Source organism: Bombus vancouverensis, chromosome 9 (genome assembly GCF_051014615.1).
Source record: "Bombus vancouverensis nearcticus chromosome 9, iyBomVanc1_principal, whole genome shotgun sequence".
Taxonomy (NCBI): Eukaryota; Metazoa; Arthropoda; class Insecta; order Hymenoptera; family Apidae; genus Bombus; species Bombus vancouverensis.
In genome coordinates, this window is record NC_134919.1 from 10,445,689 (window position 1) to 10,462,123 (window position 16,435).

Here is a 16,435-nt window from a genome sequence, read left to right on the forward strand (position 1 = left end):
AAGCTTCAGGTTTCTAAGCTTGTAATGACAATAATAAAGGCACGAAGAAGCTTCCTAATCAAGCTCACGAAATTCACCGAGTTAGCCAATGTGATAACATCACATTTATGATAGAAATTTGTGTAAAAGTGAAGGGAAGAATTTTTCCATCTACATCTTTGTATTATCGAGAGGGCAAGTGACAATGGTTCACGAATTTATATGAACACTTACCATGGAAAACTTTTATGTCTACGTATGTTACACGAAACATTTTCAAATTTGATTAGTAACGCTACACGACTATCACGACTATATTGGCAACATTTAAAGCCAACCGAAAAATATATACAGAAATTACGCGCCACTTATTGCAAACATATATTTAGTAAAAACTTAATATACAGTATGAATAAACACACAACAATTATTGTTAATACGGTCCCACCGAATATTGCGATATAATTGATCGTTTAAATGTGATTTTGCCATATCTACGAAACATATACACTAGTTGCTCAATTTACGAAGTTCCGCGTGGAATGAAATTCGCATAATTAAAGTCTGTCAATATAAAAGAAACACTAATTTATTTCAAATAGCTTAACAAAAAAAAAAAAAAGTAAAAAGCGTAAAAAAAGTGCCGCATAAACTGAGGGACCAAATATCTAATGATTTCTTTATTTCCAAATTTATGACAAACTTTTGCCAGTATAATTACAACAGCCGAGTCTCGTAACATAACAACGTTAGGAAAATTTCCAAATTTCAAGATGTTTCGCATAACGGATACGATATACTCGTAAAAGTTTTTCTACAAAAGTTCGAATACATTCGTAAGCCTGTGTATGATACAGATACGTAGCGTAAGTGTGTGAAAGCTGGCAACGTGTACATGGAAGCAGCAAACAAAGAGGCTCTCAACTCTCAACAATTCATTCACGCGCGTACAAGCGTCATCCCTCTCGCATCATCTCTCCAGGATACAGAAGCCTCGGCAAACGTGCCGAGATGGGATACTCACGTTTCATAGCGACGCAACCATAGACACAGTCGGCGAGGAAAAATGCTCGAACGTTTGCCGATATTATCGAGGGATTACCTGAGAACGGTGCCCGGCTTCCGTACGCCTCTAATCCTTCTGACGAGCACGTGGCAAAGTTATGATTGCGCTAGACGATGATCGATACCGAAAGAATTATCGTATCGGTCGTAGAATCGTTGAGCTATGGTGATAAGTCCTCCGGTGTGGCTCAAGGTATAAGTGGCTGGCGTTCACCTGCTTCTTGTTCCTTGGATAACACGTGTATTCTCGTGGTGTGTAGGATTTCGTGGAAAACATATATCGAGGAACATACTCGAGCAGGAGGATTTGTGTGATTGGTTCGAGTGGCGAGTCGAGGGATCTTAAACATTTGGTAAATAGTACGATCTTAAATCGTAGCGATGTTCGTTCAGGTCTAAGCAACATTCGACATTCTATTTCAAATGATTCGTAGTCTACATCAGACACTCTGTAAATTAGTTTCGAAAGGAGTTTAGAATTTTCGTTTATTTGCATATTTCCCGAGCTGAATGTCTACGTTGGTGTGATTTTATCGAGTTAACGCGTGATGTAAAAAGATATGTTTTATATGTCACAAATAAAGGAAGATCGAATGAAATAGAATTTCGAATTTAGCTTAACAGAGGATCACTAACTATATGGAAACAGGTGTGTATAAAAGGTAAAAATACTCCAATATTGTACGAGGAATCTAATGAATTGCAAGTTGGTCAGGCCCGGTCTTTACACTTTGCCTGTTGCCTGTTTTCAATCTGAACGTAGTCTGTGAGGTTCCGAGAGATTGAAAAAGGATTAAACAGATGTCCGGAGTGTCAGATTCGAACAGATGAAACCTGTTGATTATCTCAATTCGATTTTAAAATTCATAAGAAATATCCCAGATGCTCTGACCAGTTATAACAATCATAAAACTTAATTCAACTTTTCTTTTTACCATTTCTCGAAATTTTCTCTCCTTTAATTCCCAACATTCCTATAACCCGAGAAGAAAATGCCTCAACGAAATTGATCATACTTTTCGAAGTAATACCACTCCTGTCCAAATCCTGATTCAGCAAACTCTAACCACACAACACTGCATAAAATTGCCAAACGATATTCATAAACTGTAAACTATTTCTGCCTCCCCCCCCCACTTCTACGGAATAACCTTCTTCGTGTATTTTTCGTGATCGCAGGTTGTACTAATCTCTAACGCTCACGAGCTCTAAGCTAATCTGAAATGGTAAACAACGACGTTAGTCGCAAGGAAAACTGTTCTAGCTGCGTGGTAAAACGCGATCGATCGTTAACAAGGGCTAGAGAATGACGGTGTACATAGAGTATCGGACTCGATTGAATATTTCACTCGAGCCAGAGTTATTCGAAGGCGGTGCTCTGCCACGGCGCCGCCGTTTCTGATAATCCGTGCCGCGTGAACACAACTATACCGTCACGTTATGCCGTCTGGTTATCGACATCATGTACGGAGAAGTTTGCACACGATCTATCGGGCAACGCGCCACGAGTAATCCTATTTGAGTCTGATCGTTGAGCCTCGACTACACGTGAGCCGGTCGTGATACACGCTAAAATTATATACATACATATATAAGTACTTTCTCGTACACACATCTCTCCAGTAGCAACTGCTTCTCGGATTCTTGTGAATTTTCGCGACTCAACCATCGTTCACGCACGTTCTTCGACGAAATTTCGTCTTCAGTGGAAAACCGAGGGAAATATTGTGAACATTGGGGGAAGGATGAATTTTGTGTAGGTAGTGAACTCTGATTTACTTTGATGGAATTACGATTAGGATTTTTCGAAGTGTGCTAATTGTTTTCCATGTATTTCTTTTTTTTTTTTTTTTTTCTCTTAGAACGAAGCTTAAATTTCAATTGCTCTTTTTAAAAATAAGGATTCTTCGAATTTTTAATCGATTTAATCGATTTCTAGTCGACAATTGAAAATGTATATTTTCATTTTATACGTTTCTAAACAATGTTTGATTTTTAATCTCCAACGTGCTGAAATAAAATAAAGTTGTAATTATCGAGAAAGCGATTAATCTCATCCAGTTCGATTTTCGTTATAATCTGGTCGGTGTGGTATTCCTAAATACTTAAACGATTCTTAATCAATTTCCCAAAGTACCCGCAGACTTCCAGTCGAAAGCTTTTAAACTTGAACCAACTATTTTCATCTTGAAAATTATTTATTCCATAACCACATTTTCGTATATCTATTAATCCACAGATATGCATACATTTATACAATTCAAGTTTCTCCATAATCGTTTTGTAAATTCGCTTAGACCTAACGTTACCGATAGAAAACTCTCAAAATGGAAGGTCCTCGGCGCAACGCTAAATATCCTCGAATTTTTTACCGTACAAACTTTTACATAGCTGCTAGATACAAGTACTGAAAAGTACAGTTAACCACAGTTACCGTTCGATTACTTTAGACCAACGAGCTTGCCAACCAACCAACTAACTTCCTCCAACAATGCTTAACGTCTATCCTTAAATCTCTCCAAGATCTGGTTAAAAAATTGGTAAAATCTTACATTTTTAGGAATTACGAAAACTTTGGAAAATTTAGAATATCACGAGTCACGTTTGTGAAATTTCATTGATTTTCACGTTGTTAGTTTTTACATTGTTAACGTTAATTAAGTGAATCTCTTCTGTCTGCTATTTCCTTTAAGAGTATAACATTCCCCCCTTACCCCATAAATTTAAATATCACTTTCCGTACGTTCCGACGAATATTTTTAGTTCCACTGTTACTTTATTTTTATCTCAATTTTTTTTTTCTGTTTTTATCAAATTTATATCCTTCGCTCGCCATTCTTTCAGCACGTTGCCAATTTTTCTGATTAAAGATCCGACACAATTAAGAAAACAGTAATTTCGATACACAGAGAACTACTGTGCATTTTTAATTCTCTCTCTCTCTCTCTCTCTTTATTTTAATGTTTTTTTAGACACTTTTTTAAGCGTAACGTCACGTTTTCGCGGGTAACTTCGCGATAGAATTCCAGATTACGCTCCGCACTTTCATTCTATCACGCTATATTCGGAATTCTAAATTTAATTCTGAAAATTTGCTCGACAGCAAAGAACGGCGGAACTTATGAAACAACTTAATAATAACTTTTGCCGATTCGTTAATAGGCCAAAGTAACCCGGCTAGTTCTTCTCATGTTAAACTGCGTGTCGTAATAACCTGTACGCGAACCGAAATCGCAAAACGCGACCGTATAATCGTGCTTTTGCGATTTTAGATGTCGAACGAGTGACGCTCGTTCTAAAAAGCCGTAATGGAAACGTCGCTAATCGACGAAAGTTTACGAGCAAAAACTGGGCGGGTAAATGACACCATCAGATGAGAATATTAAAGCGGAAGCTTGCGAAAGTTTCAAACGATATAAAACCGGAATTCATTGCAACTGCAGTCTTAAAGATATGGCCGAACCGTTCGCCAAATTACGTTCGTTAATTAAAAATTCTTTAAGTATGCGCCTGTTCGTTCGTCAATTAATACAGGGTGTTTAAAGAAGTGGGCGATATTTTCCGCGCTGATAATCATAGCGATTTAAGTTAAATCTTTGAGAATTTTGAGATTTTGTATTAAATTACCTACTATTTTATTATTTAAATAAATATTATCTCGTTAGTTTCATAATTAATTAAAACGTAGTGTAGCTTTCTTTTTTCTGTGTTTTCACGCCTTGAAAAAATATACTCACTTTTTGTTTGTAATAATCAACGCGGAATATTATTTTATGAAAGATAACATTGGTCTAACTTAAACCGCTATGATTCGATTTCAGAATTATATTTCAGCGAAACGATTTGGATTCTACTCTAAAACACATCCTGCACGTTTTTCTTTTTATTAACGACGTTTCCATTATGGTTAGTTAATGGGGATGTTAGTAACACAATACGCATCGTCTTTTCTCGCTTAAACTCTATTTACGTTAAATTTTATATATCGTTAAATGTTCAACGTGATTTATATAAATCGGAAGTTCAACTTTCGCCAGTTAATAGTAATATTTGCGTTATAATTATTCGTTTAAAAAATTAATTTCATCGATAAGAAAAGGAGGAAAGATGCAGATGCTTTATAAGGGAGGTATTTTGTTTCTTCGAAACAAACGTTATTTAAGGGAAGCTTTCGAACGAAGCGGTTTCTGGCAATTTCTCAGAGTTCCGTAATCAAAAGTTGTTTGTATTGATTCTTTCCATTTAACCGCATTATCCTCTTCGACTAAAAAACGAGGAACGTTCTTCGAACAGAGCTTTCGAAGATTTACGTAGACACTTGAAAAATTCAAGTCGCCTGGCTATCGAGTCAATTAAAAAATTAGGAAGGTTCACAGCGAAGATCTTCTTCTGTGAAATTCTTATAATTTCGTATTTAGTTACTAATCAGAATATCGTAAGTAAAAATAGAATTTTTTATCCCTGTAGACACTTCTAAAATGAAAAATTTCTATTAAATAGATTCTAAGTACGAAAATGAATACGCTCGTTCAATATTTTTGCGTAAAAATCAAAAATCAATGCTTCAAACTATTTAATCCTATCACACAACCAACAACGTGTTACGCGAGTCTCTCGGTGTGGATTAACCCTTCCAAACATGGACAACGTGTAATCGGATTGTTTCATACACACGAAATGCCTTCGTTCAGGAAACCAGAGAGCAAAAGCGGTCGGAAAAGCGAGGAACGTGGGTCACGAAAGAACCAATATTTGTGCGAATCACATGGTCACTGCTATTAATGGGACGAACTACTAAATTCACGATCGACAAAGAGAGAAATAATCTCTCGAAGACGCATTGGAATTCGGTACCCAGCATCTCGATATTTTCTTCAATCCTTTTGAAACTAACAGGATAATGCTATCCATGAAAATTTTTACAAAATCTTTTATTAATTTCTACTATATGAGATACGTCTATAATTTTACAGCAATTTTTTTGCAGTTGATTTTGAAATTAATTTTCGCCGATGAATCGCCCTTTTTCCTTTGCAGATTATTTTGTATGTTATTTGAAAATCTTCAACTTTAACTTGCTTCTGTTAACTTGCAATTCCGTAATTATAAAAGTTTGCAGTTAAGGGACGACCCAGTTAGCAAGTTAAACAACGTGTCTACTAAATGTCTGCTTCTTATAAACTCGTGAACAACGGCGAGAATTTGTTCCTCAGATTGGATTAGAACGCTTCGATGGATACAGGGGGTGAGGACATCGATTTGAATAGGTTCGCGTGTTTGTGTTAAGGCAATGTACTGTGGCGAATATAATACGTTCATTTGTAATTCAGAGCGTTGAGATGTAAAAGGTATTTTTCAATACTCGTTGCCATCGACGAAGTTGATATTAACAGAATTTCAATTTTGCCTATGGAATTTAAATAAAATTGAAATGTGGCGAATTTAAATGCAGAAAATTCAAATTCGGATTGTGTATGCGATTGGAAGTTTGATGATAAAAGTCTTTTATTCCAACCACGAAAATAGTAAAATGTCCAACCAATGAGCATTGGTATTTAGAACATTGAAATGTAGGAAATTAGAATTTGAAACATGAAAAATTGAAATTTATAATCTACCTGCGAATGCAGATGAATATCGTAAAACATTAAAAGGCTCTGATTAAGTTTCATTTTACGCTGGTGCGAAGGTATTTGCATTTCGCGAAGTGAAATGCTACAACGCAGCAGAAGTAGCGCGAGTTTAATGGAACTTTATTTTCCGTCCATATTTTCGACATAGAACAACACGAATGTCATTTTACTCCTTTTACTCTACCAGTCTCGTGCGTATAGCAAATAAAGATTTAATTAAACCTTTCGCAACAATTATAAGTTTAATTAGAAAAGCTGCTTAATCGCTGTTTTCGTCTCTGTATTACTGGAACGCCCTTTATGTAATTGCAATTTTACAGAAAATCGTACAATCTATAAAACTTCAAATTCTAAAGATTAAAAGCACGTGGAAGGTACAGTTCGTTTACATTTTATAACAACCTCTTTCGCTTTGACATTTTCTCTTGTCTCTGGGAAACTTAACATGTATGGATCTTGACAAAATGTATTTTAAAACGGTGCACGAAATAAGAGATTCTTACTATGAGATACGTTTCGTCATTTTCTGAATATATTTCATATAATGAAATATAATTACTGATAAAAAGGGAAGCGAATTTTGTTACATTCTTTAACGAGCTAATTTCCTACGTTTGACGTTACACAAGAACCATACCATAGCATACGCGAGATACGAACTTTTAAAAATCTAGGACAGGCCGAAACGAATTCAATTTTCAGTCTACCAAGTCAGGGGCTATCGATTTCACAGTCACCGCCTGTCCCTTTTCCCTTTTACAAAGCTGCAGGGTTAAAAATTTGATAAAGTTCGACGAAATTGATCAAACGAGTAATCCTGCGGATCTACTAATTTTAAGGAATATTTGCATCCGTTCAGAAAGATAATCTTTCAGACACAGATACGTAACTAACGTGCAATAAACTATCACCTGCTGTACGAAACTACAACTTTTTTACAACTAATAAACTCGAGCAATCCAGGTTTTACTATGCCGGAGGAAACCAGATACCAAAAGCGCTTATATTTAATTAGTTTGTTAAATTTGATTGTTTGTTGTCAATCAAAGTTGCGTAATCGCTGTTTCCATCTCTGTATTACCGAAACACCCTTTATGTAACTACGATTTTACGGAGAGTCACACGTTGCATGAAACTTCCACTTCTGGAGATTAAAAACACGTCGGAGGAAAGTTCATGGACATTCTTTAGCCAGCAATTTCGCTTGGATTTTGCGGATCTAACCGAAAGCAACGTGCACGATCGATCTGCCTAACCACCTCGACAAAGCAGAAAAATATCGTTTCCACGAGGAACATAAAACTCAGCATAGCTTTATCAAATTTTCCATTATCGAAATCACTCGGTTTTACAGCGAGACCGGGCGCGATACGAAGGAAACGTTTAAGTTGAGGCGAGCCAGACAATATCTCGACACAAGGGACCCGGTCGCTGGCTGGTCTATCGTTTCCAGTTTGTAATAACGTTTGAAACTAAGAGTGCCAGGCTATCAGAAGACCCGCGGTTGCCGCGTCGAACCGTGGGACAGGAAATCCGTGCACCGAGCGGAATTCGTCGAGTTTAGGAGAGCGTAAAACGTTTAAGTATGGCCATCAAATTTTCCGCTCGCACATTTACGATGTTAGACCCAGCACGTTGGTCCGCTGGGAAGCTGAGTCGAATCGAATCACCGCCTGTCTCAGAATTAATATCACCTTGGTGGGAACGTTGATGCGAATCGGCACTGCAAACGATTGAGAAATTTCGATTTTCGGTGCCCTCCAACAGCTGGCTGAATTAGAAACACTGAACGCTTCAGAGACGAAATTTCATGAAATTGTGTTTATAAGAAGGGATTGTCCAATGGATTTTTCACGCCTGTTTTAGACAGAGAAAACATTCTTCTACGCTGTGTACTCGATCTTCTAAATAATATGTAGGTCTTTGTATTACGAAATGATCGTCAGTGTGGTAACGATATTTCCTTTCTACATCTAACTTAGAATATATTATAAGTCACTTACAGAGTTGCGAGTAATTTATTTAATTAATTGAACAAACGATGAAAGAACAGGTTTATTAAAAAAAGTTGGTTTCACGTGCGCGTATATTGCTGAACGTAAGTATTAAAATATGTGTCGATTGACCCAAATTGTTAAAAGATTTAATTAATAAAACACATGTTTGACGTTATACTAAAACTGCCAGACTCGTCGAAATGATTGATTTCAGGGTTTTTTTATTTTTGCTATTATTAAAAACATGCAGGTGGTTTCAGCGAAGTTAATATTGTCTTTTATTGAAACAGAAATGTAGCTGTATGTAATATCGATATATTTTCATCACATCACTCTAATTTTTCATTCGTCCACAATTCATTAACCCTGCTGTATATCGTTTATATCATTATCGATCTAATTATACTTTTTCACCGTTAAAAATTTCATTCAATTTGTGAAAAATGTGAGAGAATAGTTACCAATATTTGTTTAATTAATTATCAATAATTTCATATCATAAGAGTTTCTTCTAAAACAAGTTAATTATCGATTAAAAATCTTTTTATTCTTAAAACGAGAGCAAGATTGTAAAAATAAACATTCGAGGAAGCAAGGCAAACGTACGCATAAAAAGATTTAGGGTTCAGAAAAGTCCCTATTAGAATTTGTCTGTATAATTAAATATCGCTATATATCTTTGGCTTTGTTTCACAATTCTGCCGTCATCTCTAATTTTTTTTCACAATATGAAACGCGTTGATTATTATAATTCTAAATTTATATTATCCTACATATACAATCACTACCGAAGGGGTAACTGTGTTTAATCTGTACAAAACTTAAGAGTACTGGTTCTTAAACTTAACCACGCTACTCAAGTAGCTACGTGAATGTTTAAAATATACATACACCTTCGCTGAAAAGGCTTAAGATATTTTACCATTTTTTTTTCTTTTTTTAATTTGATAAAGCCTGATATTATGAACCTTAAACTACTTTTATTTTTTAGCAAAACCGTTCGTATACCAGCAGCGTTGTATACCTATTTTAATGCATAATGCAGGTAACTCGAGTCCTTACGAGCGAAATAATTCCCATCATAACCAGTTTTTCTGTGATGTAACGTTATATGAATATAAATATCACGAGTCTCCTAGAAATAGCAAAGGAGCTGGAAATAAGATGCAAAATAAGTATCGAGCGCTTATAGCAACGTATATTAAAAATTTCTCTAATATTCTCCTTTTATAGGCTTACAGCGAAAATACGTACCTCTACGTATAAAAGAATTGTAATTAAATGTTCTCGTTAATCGCGTGAATTAATATTTATAACAGGCGCTTCTCCTTACAAGTTAAATATGAAAAATTCAGATGCTTAGGATATAACACAGCTTTATGCAAAGGTGCATACCAAACAAGTGGATTAAGATTTGTGAAAATTGCAGAACTGGAAATTGTTGGAAAATGTTTGCTTTGGCAAAAGTGACAATTTAAATGCGCGAGAGAATATCTTTCTAACGAACACTTGGACCCACGAGGATCTTAAATTGACTAAAAGCGAGCTTCGCTCAATTTTACGAATTTTTACACGACAATACGTTCTAGGATGATTCAACTACTAGAAGAAGACAATATCTTCCTCTAAAGTCCATTTCTTATGAAATCTTCGATTACGGCTAATGAAAACATTAACATGCACAGCTATCAGAGTTTTCTTTCCACGAACGAATATCTGAATGAAATAGACTGAAACTGAAGAAATTAAATAACAAAAATTCGACGATCTAACGTAGATTTCTATGTGTATGTAACCTATACATAACAGGAAACGACAGAAAATATGATATTCAATACTGGCAGAAGTTTTCTCAATTTTAGATTTCTGCCAATAATAAACTAACTTTAAATTCTGAGCCTTGAATTGCAGCTCGTATATCTATAGATATATCTATAGATATTTATAAATAATCTCTAGAAATTATGAAATTCTTCGTCTTTCTAAAATTGTATACAATTACAGCTAACTTTGGGCAATGAAGTTTGAAGGACAGTGGATATTTAGATCGTTTAAGAGTTAAGATCATGGAGCAGGATAGAATATCCGTACGTCTCTATGAATCTTTGAAACGAAGACGCCATTGATCTACGGAAGTTGGTAGAAGCTGAGATACCAAGATACATAACACAGAACATCTGAGTGTCTTACACGTATCATCCAAATGTAGATATACGTGGTTTACGTAGAAGTTTAAAGGACAGAATGGTGTCTATAGATTATTTAGATCTCTGTGTGAATCTTTGAAGCGTGTGCTTCATTCTGTAGAAGACTTGCAACTTTGTGATAGGAAGAATGATATAATTGTGGTTGATACAAAAGTTGCAAGACATATAGCCTACGCAAGTCTTTGAAACATTTTTATATCCAATTACATAAACTTACGAATGCGATTAAAGAGGTAAAAATTAAATAGAATATCAAATATTAAAGCGAATGTTTAATTTATGTATATCGTATGTTCCAAGTATTAAATTTTGATCACCATAGTTGTAAAGATTCATATGTCATTGAATCCCTAAAAAAGATGCTTCTATATTTCATATACAGGGTGGTTGGTAACTGGTGGTACAAGCGGAAAGGGGGTGATTCTACGCGAAAAAAGAGGTCGAAAATATAGAATAACAATTTTTCGTTTGAGGCTTTGTCTTCGAGAAAATCGACTTTGAATTTTCGCTCGGTACGCGTGCACTTTATCACGTTTCATACTTTAAAACGATCGAATACGTTAGAAAGTGTTCGTAGAAATTTAATTAGAAGAGCAGAAGTATGTGTTCGGCAGAATGGGCAACATTTTCAGCAATTTTTGTAATAATGAACTTTATGATTACTTCATATTATTTCATTATGTATTCCTAATTTTCCGTTACGGCAAAAACAAACTGAAACTGCGATAATGTCCATCGAGACAACGATCTACAGTGAGATCCGTTATAACGAGACGTACCGGGCGAAAATTCAAAGTCGATTTTCTCGAAAACAAAGCCTCAAACGAAAAATTTGTATTCTATATTTTCGACTTCTTTTTTCGCGTATTTAGCAGCAATGTGCGTGGAAATTAAAATAGCAGAACAAGACAGCAGATCAGTCGAAATTGAAACGACGAAGGAATATCTATCGAATAACCAGGTATGATATATCCACAGTTTGAAACCATTTATTTAGTTTGTATAGAAATTAAACCGGTGAAATGGTAAATACGAAATTCTATAATTATCCATTTGAGTTTTTGGACAGTTTACAACATACAGAATATTATTACAAATTACCCGAAACCTAACGTACTCTAGGAAACCCAGCTAGAAATTGAAATATAAAAAGTATATAATATGAAGAAATATATGCAAATTCTTAAAACGTAACTTTATTCTATATAGAAATCGAACGTCTATTAATTATGTTGTAAGAAAGAAAAATCAACGTAATACTTTCCATACGTGCAATTTCACGAATCACGAGGAAGAGATGTATGAACATTGCATATTTCACGGCATATCTTAATGCAATGCAACGCAACTGAACGCTTAAAGTGTCACGATGAAAGTTCAACGAAATATACAAGTGCACAACGTAACGAAATATCTTTGGCAGTCACAAAATGACAAATTCATTACGTACATCGTGTTTCGCACCGAAGCATCGACCTAGAGGAATAAATCGTCTACCCTATTAACGAACGCCACTGAGGTACGATCCTATTAGATAAATACATCCTCTGTCATTATACCTCACTTTGCTTTAATCTGAACACATACGAGTGGTAGCAAGGTGAGTTTTAGACTCTAGACACGCCCTTTCATTTAATTGTCAAGCTCGAACATTACAAAACCTAATACGTACTTATACATTGAAAAAAAAAACATATACATACTTCGTACGTAACATTACATCTTTCCAGTTAAGTTAGCAACTTAACATTTCTCCTGAAAACACCGCATACAAATTCTTCGTCACGAAACGATACGACGTCGACCTTTCTCCTACGCAACAACTTGCTTCTAGTGAAAAATCATTTCACTCATTTTCAACCACGAAGACCAGGAAATCAGCCAGAACCGTTCCAAAATACAAATAATCAAAAAGCAGCTGCATCTTTCGAAAATCTGGAAACTCATCCTAAAACGCGAAAAAACGTGTAACCGCGATGATATGGAGATATCATTTTGGATGGTAAGAAGAGCCTTTGGAATACGATCGATTGTAAAGGATCGTCGCGCTAGATCCGCAGTTGTCGGTACGCACGCGTGCGCTATTGCGCGTGCGCGTGCTTGGTACGCGTGTGCGTGAGCAGCGTGTCGCTACGCGTGTAAACCGCAGGACAGAGCGGGCAGGCGTACTTTCCCGGGAAATGCACGTAATAGTGATTGCGCACGTTCGACACGACCTTACCGCACAACGAGCACCGCCTCCTCTCGTCGGTGTTACTCTGTCTCTCAAATATTTGCGATATCCGCCAATTTTTCAGCTCTGCAACAACAGAAACCACAGGGTCAGCGCAAGCCTGACGAAAATGCGTCGCCGCGTCATCTCTCTATTTCTGGCTTTCTCTTTTCTATCTCTTTCTCTCTTTTTTTTTTGGTTTTTTTCTATTTTTCTTTGTTTTCTCGCTTCGATTCGAATTTCGATTCTGTTTCGCGTTCTCTCCGCCCCCAGCGTGCGCACGTGTGCGTGTAAGGCTGCATGTTAACTCGCAGGAAGTGGATACAGTTCTATTTATTAGTCTTAGAAGCTATTTGCAATTCCTAATTTTCGTCGGTGCAACATTATTCACGAGGTAGAAACTGGTTCGTACGAGACGATCGAAACGATGGGAGGAATCGAAAATGTTGGAGCTTCTCTCGTGGAATTAGGAATCGATTAGGATCTTTGCCGTTTTCGCAGCTTCAGATCTCGTTCGTTACAATTAGTCGCGTAGTATTTAAGTGAATCGTATCGTTCATCAAGTCCAGGTAATTTGTACCTTTGGTCTGTGAATTCCTCCGCCAAGAAGAAGCTGGCTCGCATGTGTTTATCCGTATAACGGGATGATGAAAACAACGGTAAAAATTGAAATATTGGAATTTTTCGCGAGAAAGACTATCCGAAAGCATTCTTGCACAAGCTATTTTGTAACTTGAAGTTTCGTTCCTAACACATATAGCACTTGGATCGTATCGTTTGTAAATGATCCACCTACGATACGGTGATGTCTGCGCTACGTTTAAACTTCCACAATATAACGGTCGAATTGCGGATTGCGAAAAGACAATTAAGAAAATTTTATACTTCTATATGTTCGATCACTAAACGCTGCATAAACATAAAATCCTGCAGGATGACATAATATAATAGATGGATATCGATACAAAATCCTACAGACACAAAACATGTTAAAATACAATCTTTTGCCACGTAGCTTAGCACAGGATCTATACAAACACTCTCAAACAAAAAAACAAAAAAAAAACACACACACACACATACACACACGAACGATTCATAGGAATGTTACCACGCGTGTGAAGTTTTGGAAAGGTCATGCATCGATTCGCTGTGGAATTGAATTAATAATTCAAGCGGGACAAAATGCCTTTCGCGTTGAACGCAAGAACACCTTTTCACGGCTTTCAGGATACAGATCGGAAGTATCAACGTGAAAGAACGAAAGAGAAATGGCCTTTCTCTGTCACTCGTTCTACTTCGACGCTCTCGACGTCTTTGAATCGGCAGCGGGGACTTGTTGCGTTACTGTCAGGAAACGAAATGCAAATGTAACTTGTATCGACGATTTGTCTCGATTTTCTGGATGGTTGCGCGAGGACCTTCTGTGAAGTATTTTAGCGACGACGTTTCTCTTATTCCTTTTGTTATTGATTGTTCAATTTTTTAATTTCTTAATGTAATTTTAACTCAACTTTCTTACGAATTATAGGTGTAATTTTGTGTTGGAAGATGATTTGACGATAAGAACTTACTTTCATGAGCAAATTATCACACAGTTCAGTTCATCCTAATTGAATAATCGTTAATTATACATAAGTGTACAACTTGATATAGAAATTTCCATCTTTAGAGTCGAACAGCATATTTCAATATAGATAGCAATTAGATGCGATTAGAATGAAATTAAACAGCAGTTAAACATACGTTAAAAAAAGATTAAATATCAATATCAGTGGAAAGTAATTATTTTTACAAGCTGTAACTTACGTTAATCTACAAATACCTATAGTAATCTGCGATTACATTTGTATACCTTAAACTTCTTTTCTCCTCTAAACAGTCTTGCGATTACACCAAATCCATACCATTAACCCTCGAGACAATTATGCTTCTTATCAGACAATTATGCTTCTTATCAGACGATTATGCTTCTTATCAGCTAACACCAGAGATACAAACTCCATAACATCGCCCTGTATTTCAAATACCAATAAAAGGAACGATAAACCTGGCTCTCGGTTAACAAGGAATCCTCTCCACTCGTTCCAAAGCCAGGAATCACAAAACTGTCGCTTTGTTTCGTCGCGGATAACAAGCCAGCGAGCGTTGGAGCGGCAGGGAAAATAAAACTGAAGCGATGCACGCGGTGTCGGTGGACGAAGGAAAATTGATCAGCGTGACAACGATGGGACGCGAGGATCGTCAGAAATGGTGGAAAGTGGATCCGGCCCGGGCGAATTATCGGACGTTTGAACGCGGCCCCGATAGTTTAGTTTTTCCAACAGCGATACGTCCGACCGCCGGATCCGACGACAGCAGCCGGATGTATCGGCAGAGACACGGGTACGGCAAACAGCGTCGCGACGCCTCTGCCTGAAACTGACGATCGACACATACAGTGATCTGAAACGAAACGCTTCAAACGAAATGAAACTGTTGCTGTCGACCGTCCCTAGAGACACGTGCCCTGGTTAAAACCAGGTATCACAGCTGGCAGAAATTACGATGATTCGGACGCTCGATGATCGCATTCGCACGCTAAACTTGCCCCACTTGCGACTGCGTTAACCTCCGTACGATGATCGACGATCGTTTCTCGGTTGACTGGAACCCAAGTTTTGCATTATTGATCTTATTATAGACACAGTGTGTTCACAGTTTGAACTGTTAGGTGAAACAACGCGAACGATACTTTCAAAAATATCATTAGCATCGTAACGAGACTGGACTATCACGATTGTATCGTTAAAGTTTGAGAGAAATTTAAAAATGTACGTAGAAGTTGCAAGGTATTTAGTGCAAATATATATTTCGCGAAGTTTACGAAGATATTTAAACAAACATTCGTTGTATTTTATAAAGAATCCGATATTCACTTTGGGATTACCTTTAACGTTTATTATACGTTTAACCCTTTACGAGAATTAATTTCTTATTGAATATACAGGGTGGTTGGTAACTGGTGGTACAAGCGGAAAGGGGGTGATTCTACGCGAAAAAAGAAGTCGAAAATATAGAATAGAAATTTTGTTTAAATTTTTCCACAGTGACAACGATCTACAGTGAGATCCGTCATAACGTACCGCACGCGTACCGAGCGAAAATTCAAAGTCGATTTTCTCGAAAACAAAGCCTCAAACGAAAAATTGTTATTCTATATTTTCGACTTCTTTTTTCGCGTAGAATCACCCCCTTTCCGCTTGTACCACCAGTTACCAACCACCCTGTATAATTGCTGCGAATATCTTGCAACTTTCATATACACGTTTGGATTGATTGCGAATTTTATCGATATAGAGT

The 16,435-nt window shown here is 36.6% G+C and overlaps 1 protein-coding gene across 2 annotated transcripts in view; it reads right to left on the minus strand.

Moving 5' to 3' along the window:
* Positions 1-16,435, minus strand: part of LOC117163555 (uncharacterized) — an 83,266-nt gene that overhangs the window by 11,500 nt on the left and 55,331 nt on the right. The window contains exon 5 of one of the 2 annotated variants that reach the window (XM_033345937.2): positions 630-13,180. The exons of the other annotated variant lie outside the window; for it this stretch is intronic. Within the exon in view, the coding sequence (XP_033201828.1) occupies positions 12,963-13,180 (218 nt within the window). The 3' untranslated portion in view covers positions 630-12,962. Of the gene's footprint in view, positions 1-629; positions 13,181-16,435 lie in introns of those variants that run through there. 2 annotated transcript variants of the gene reach the window in all.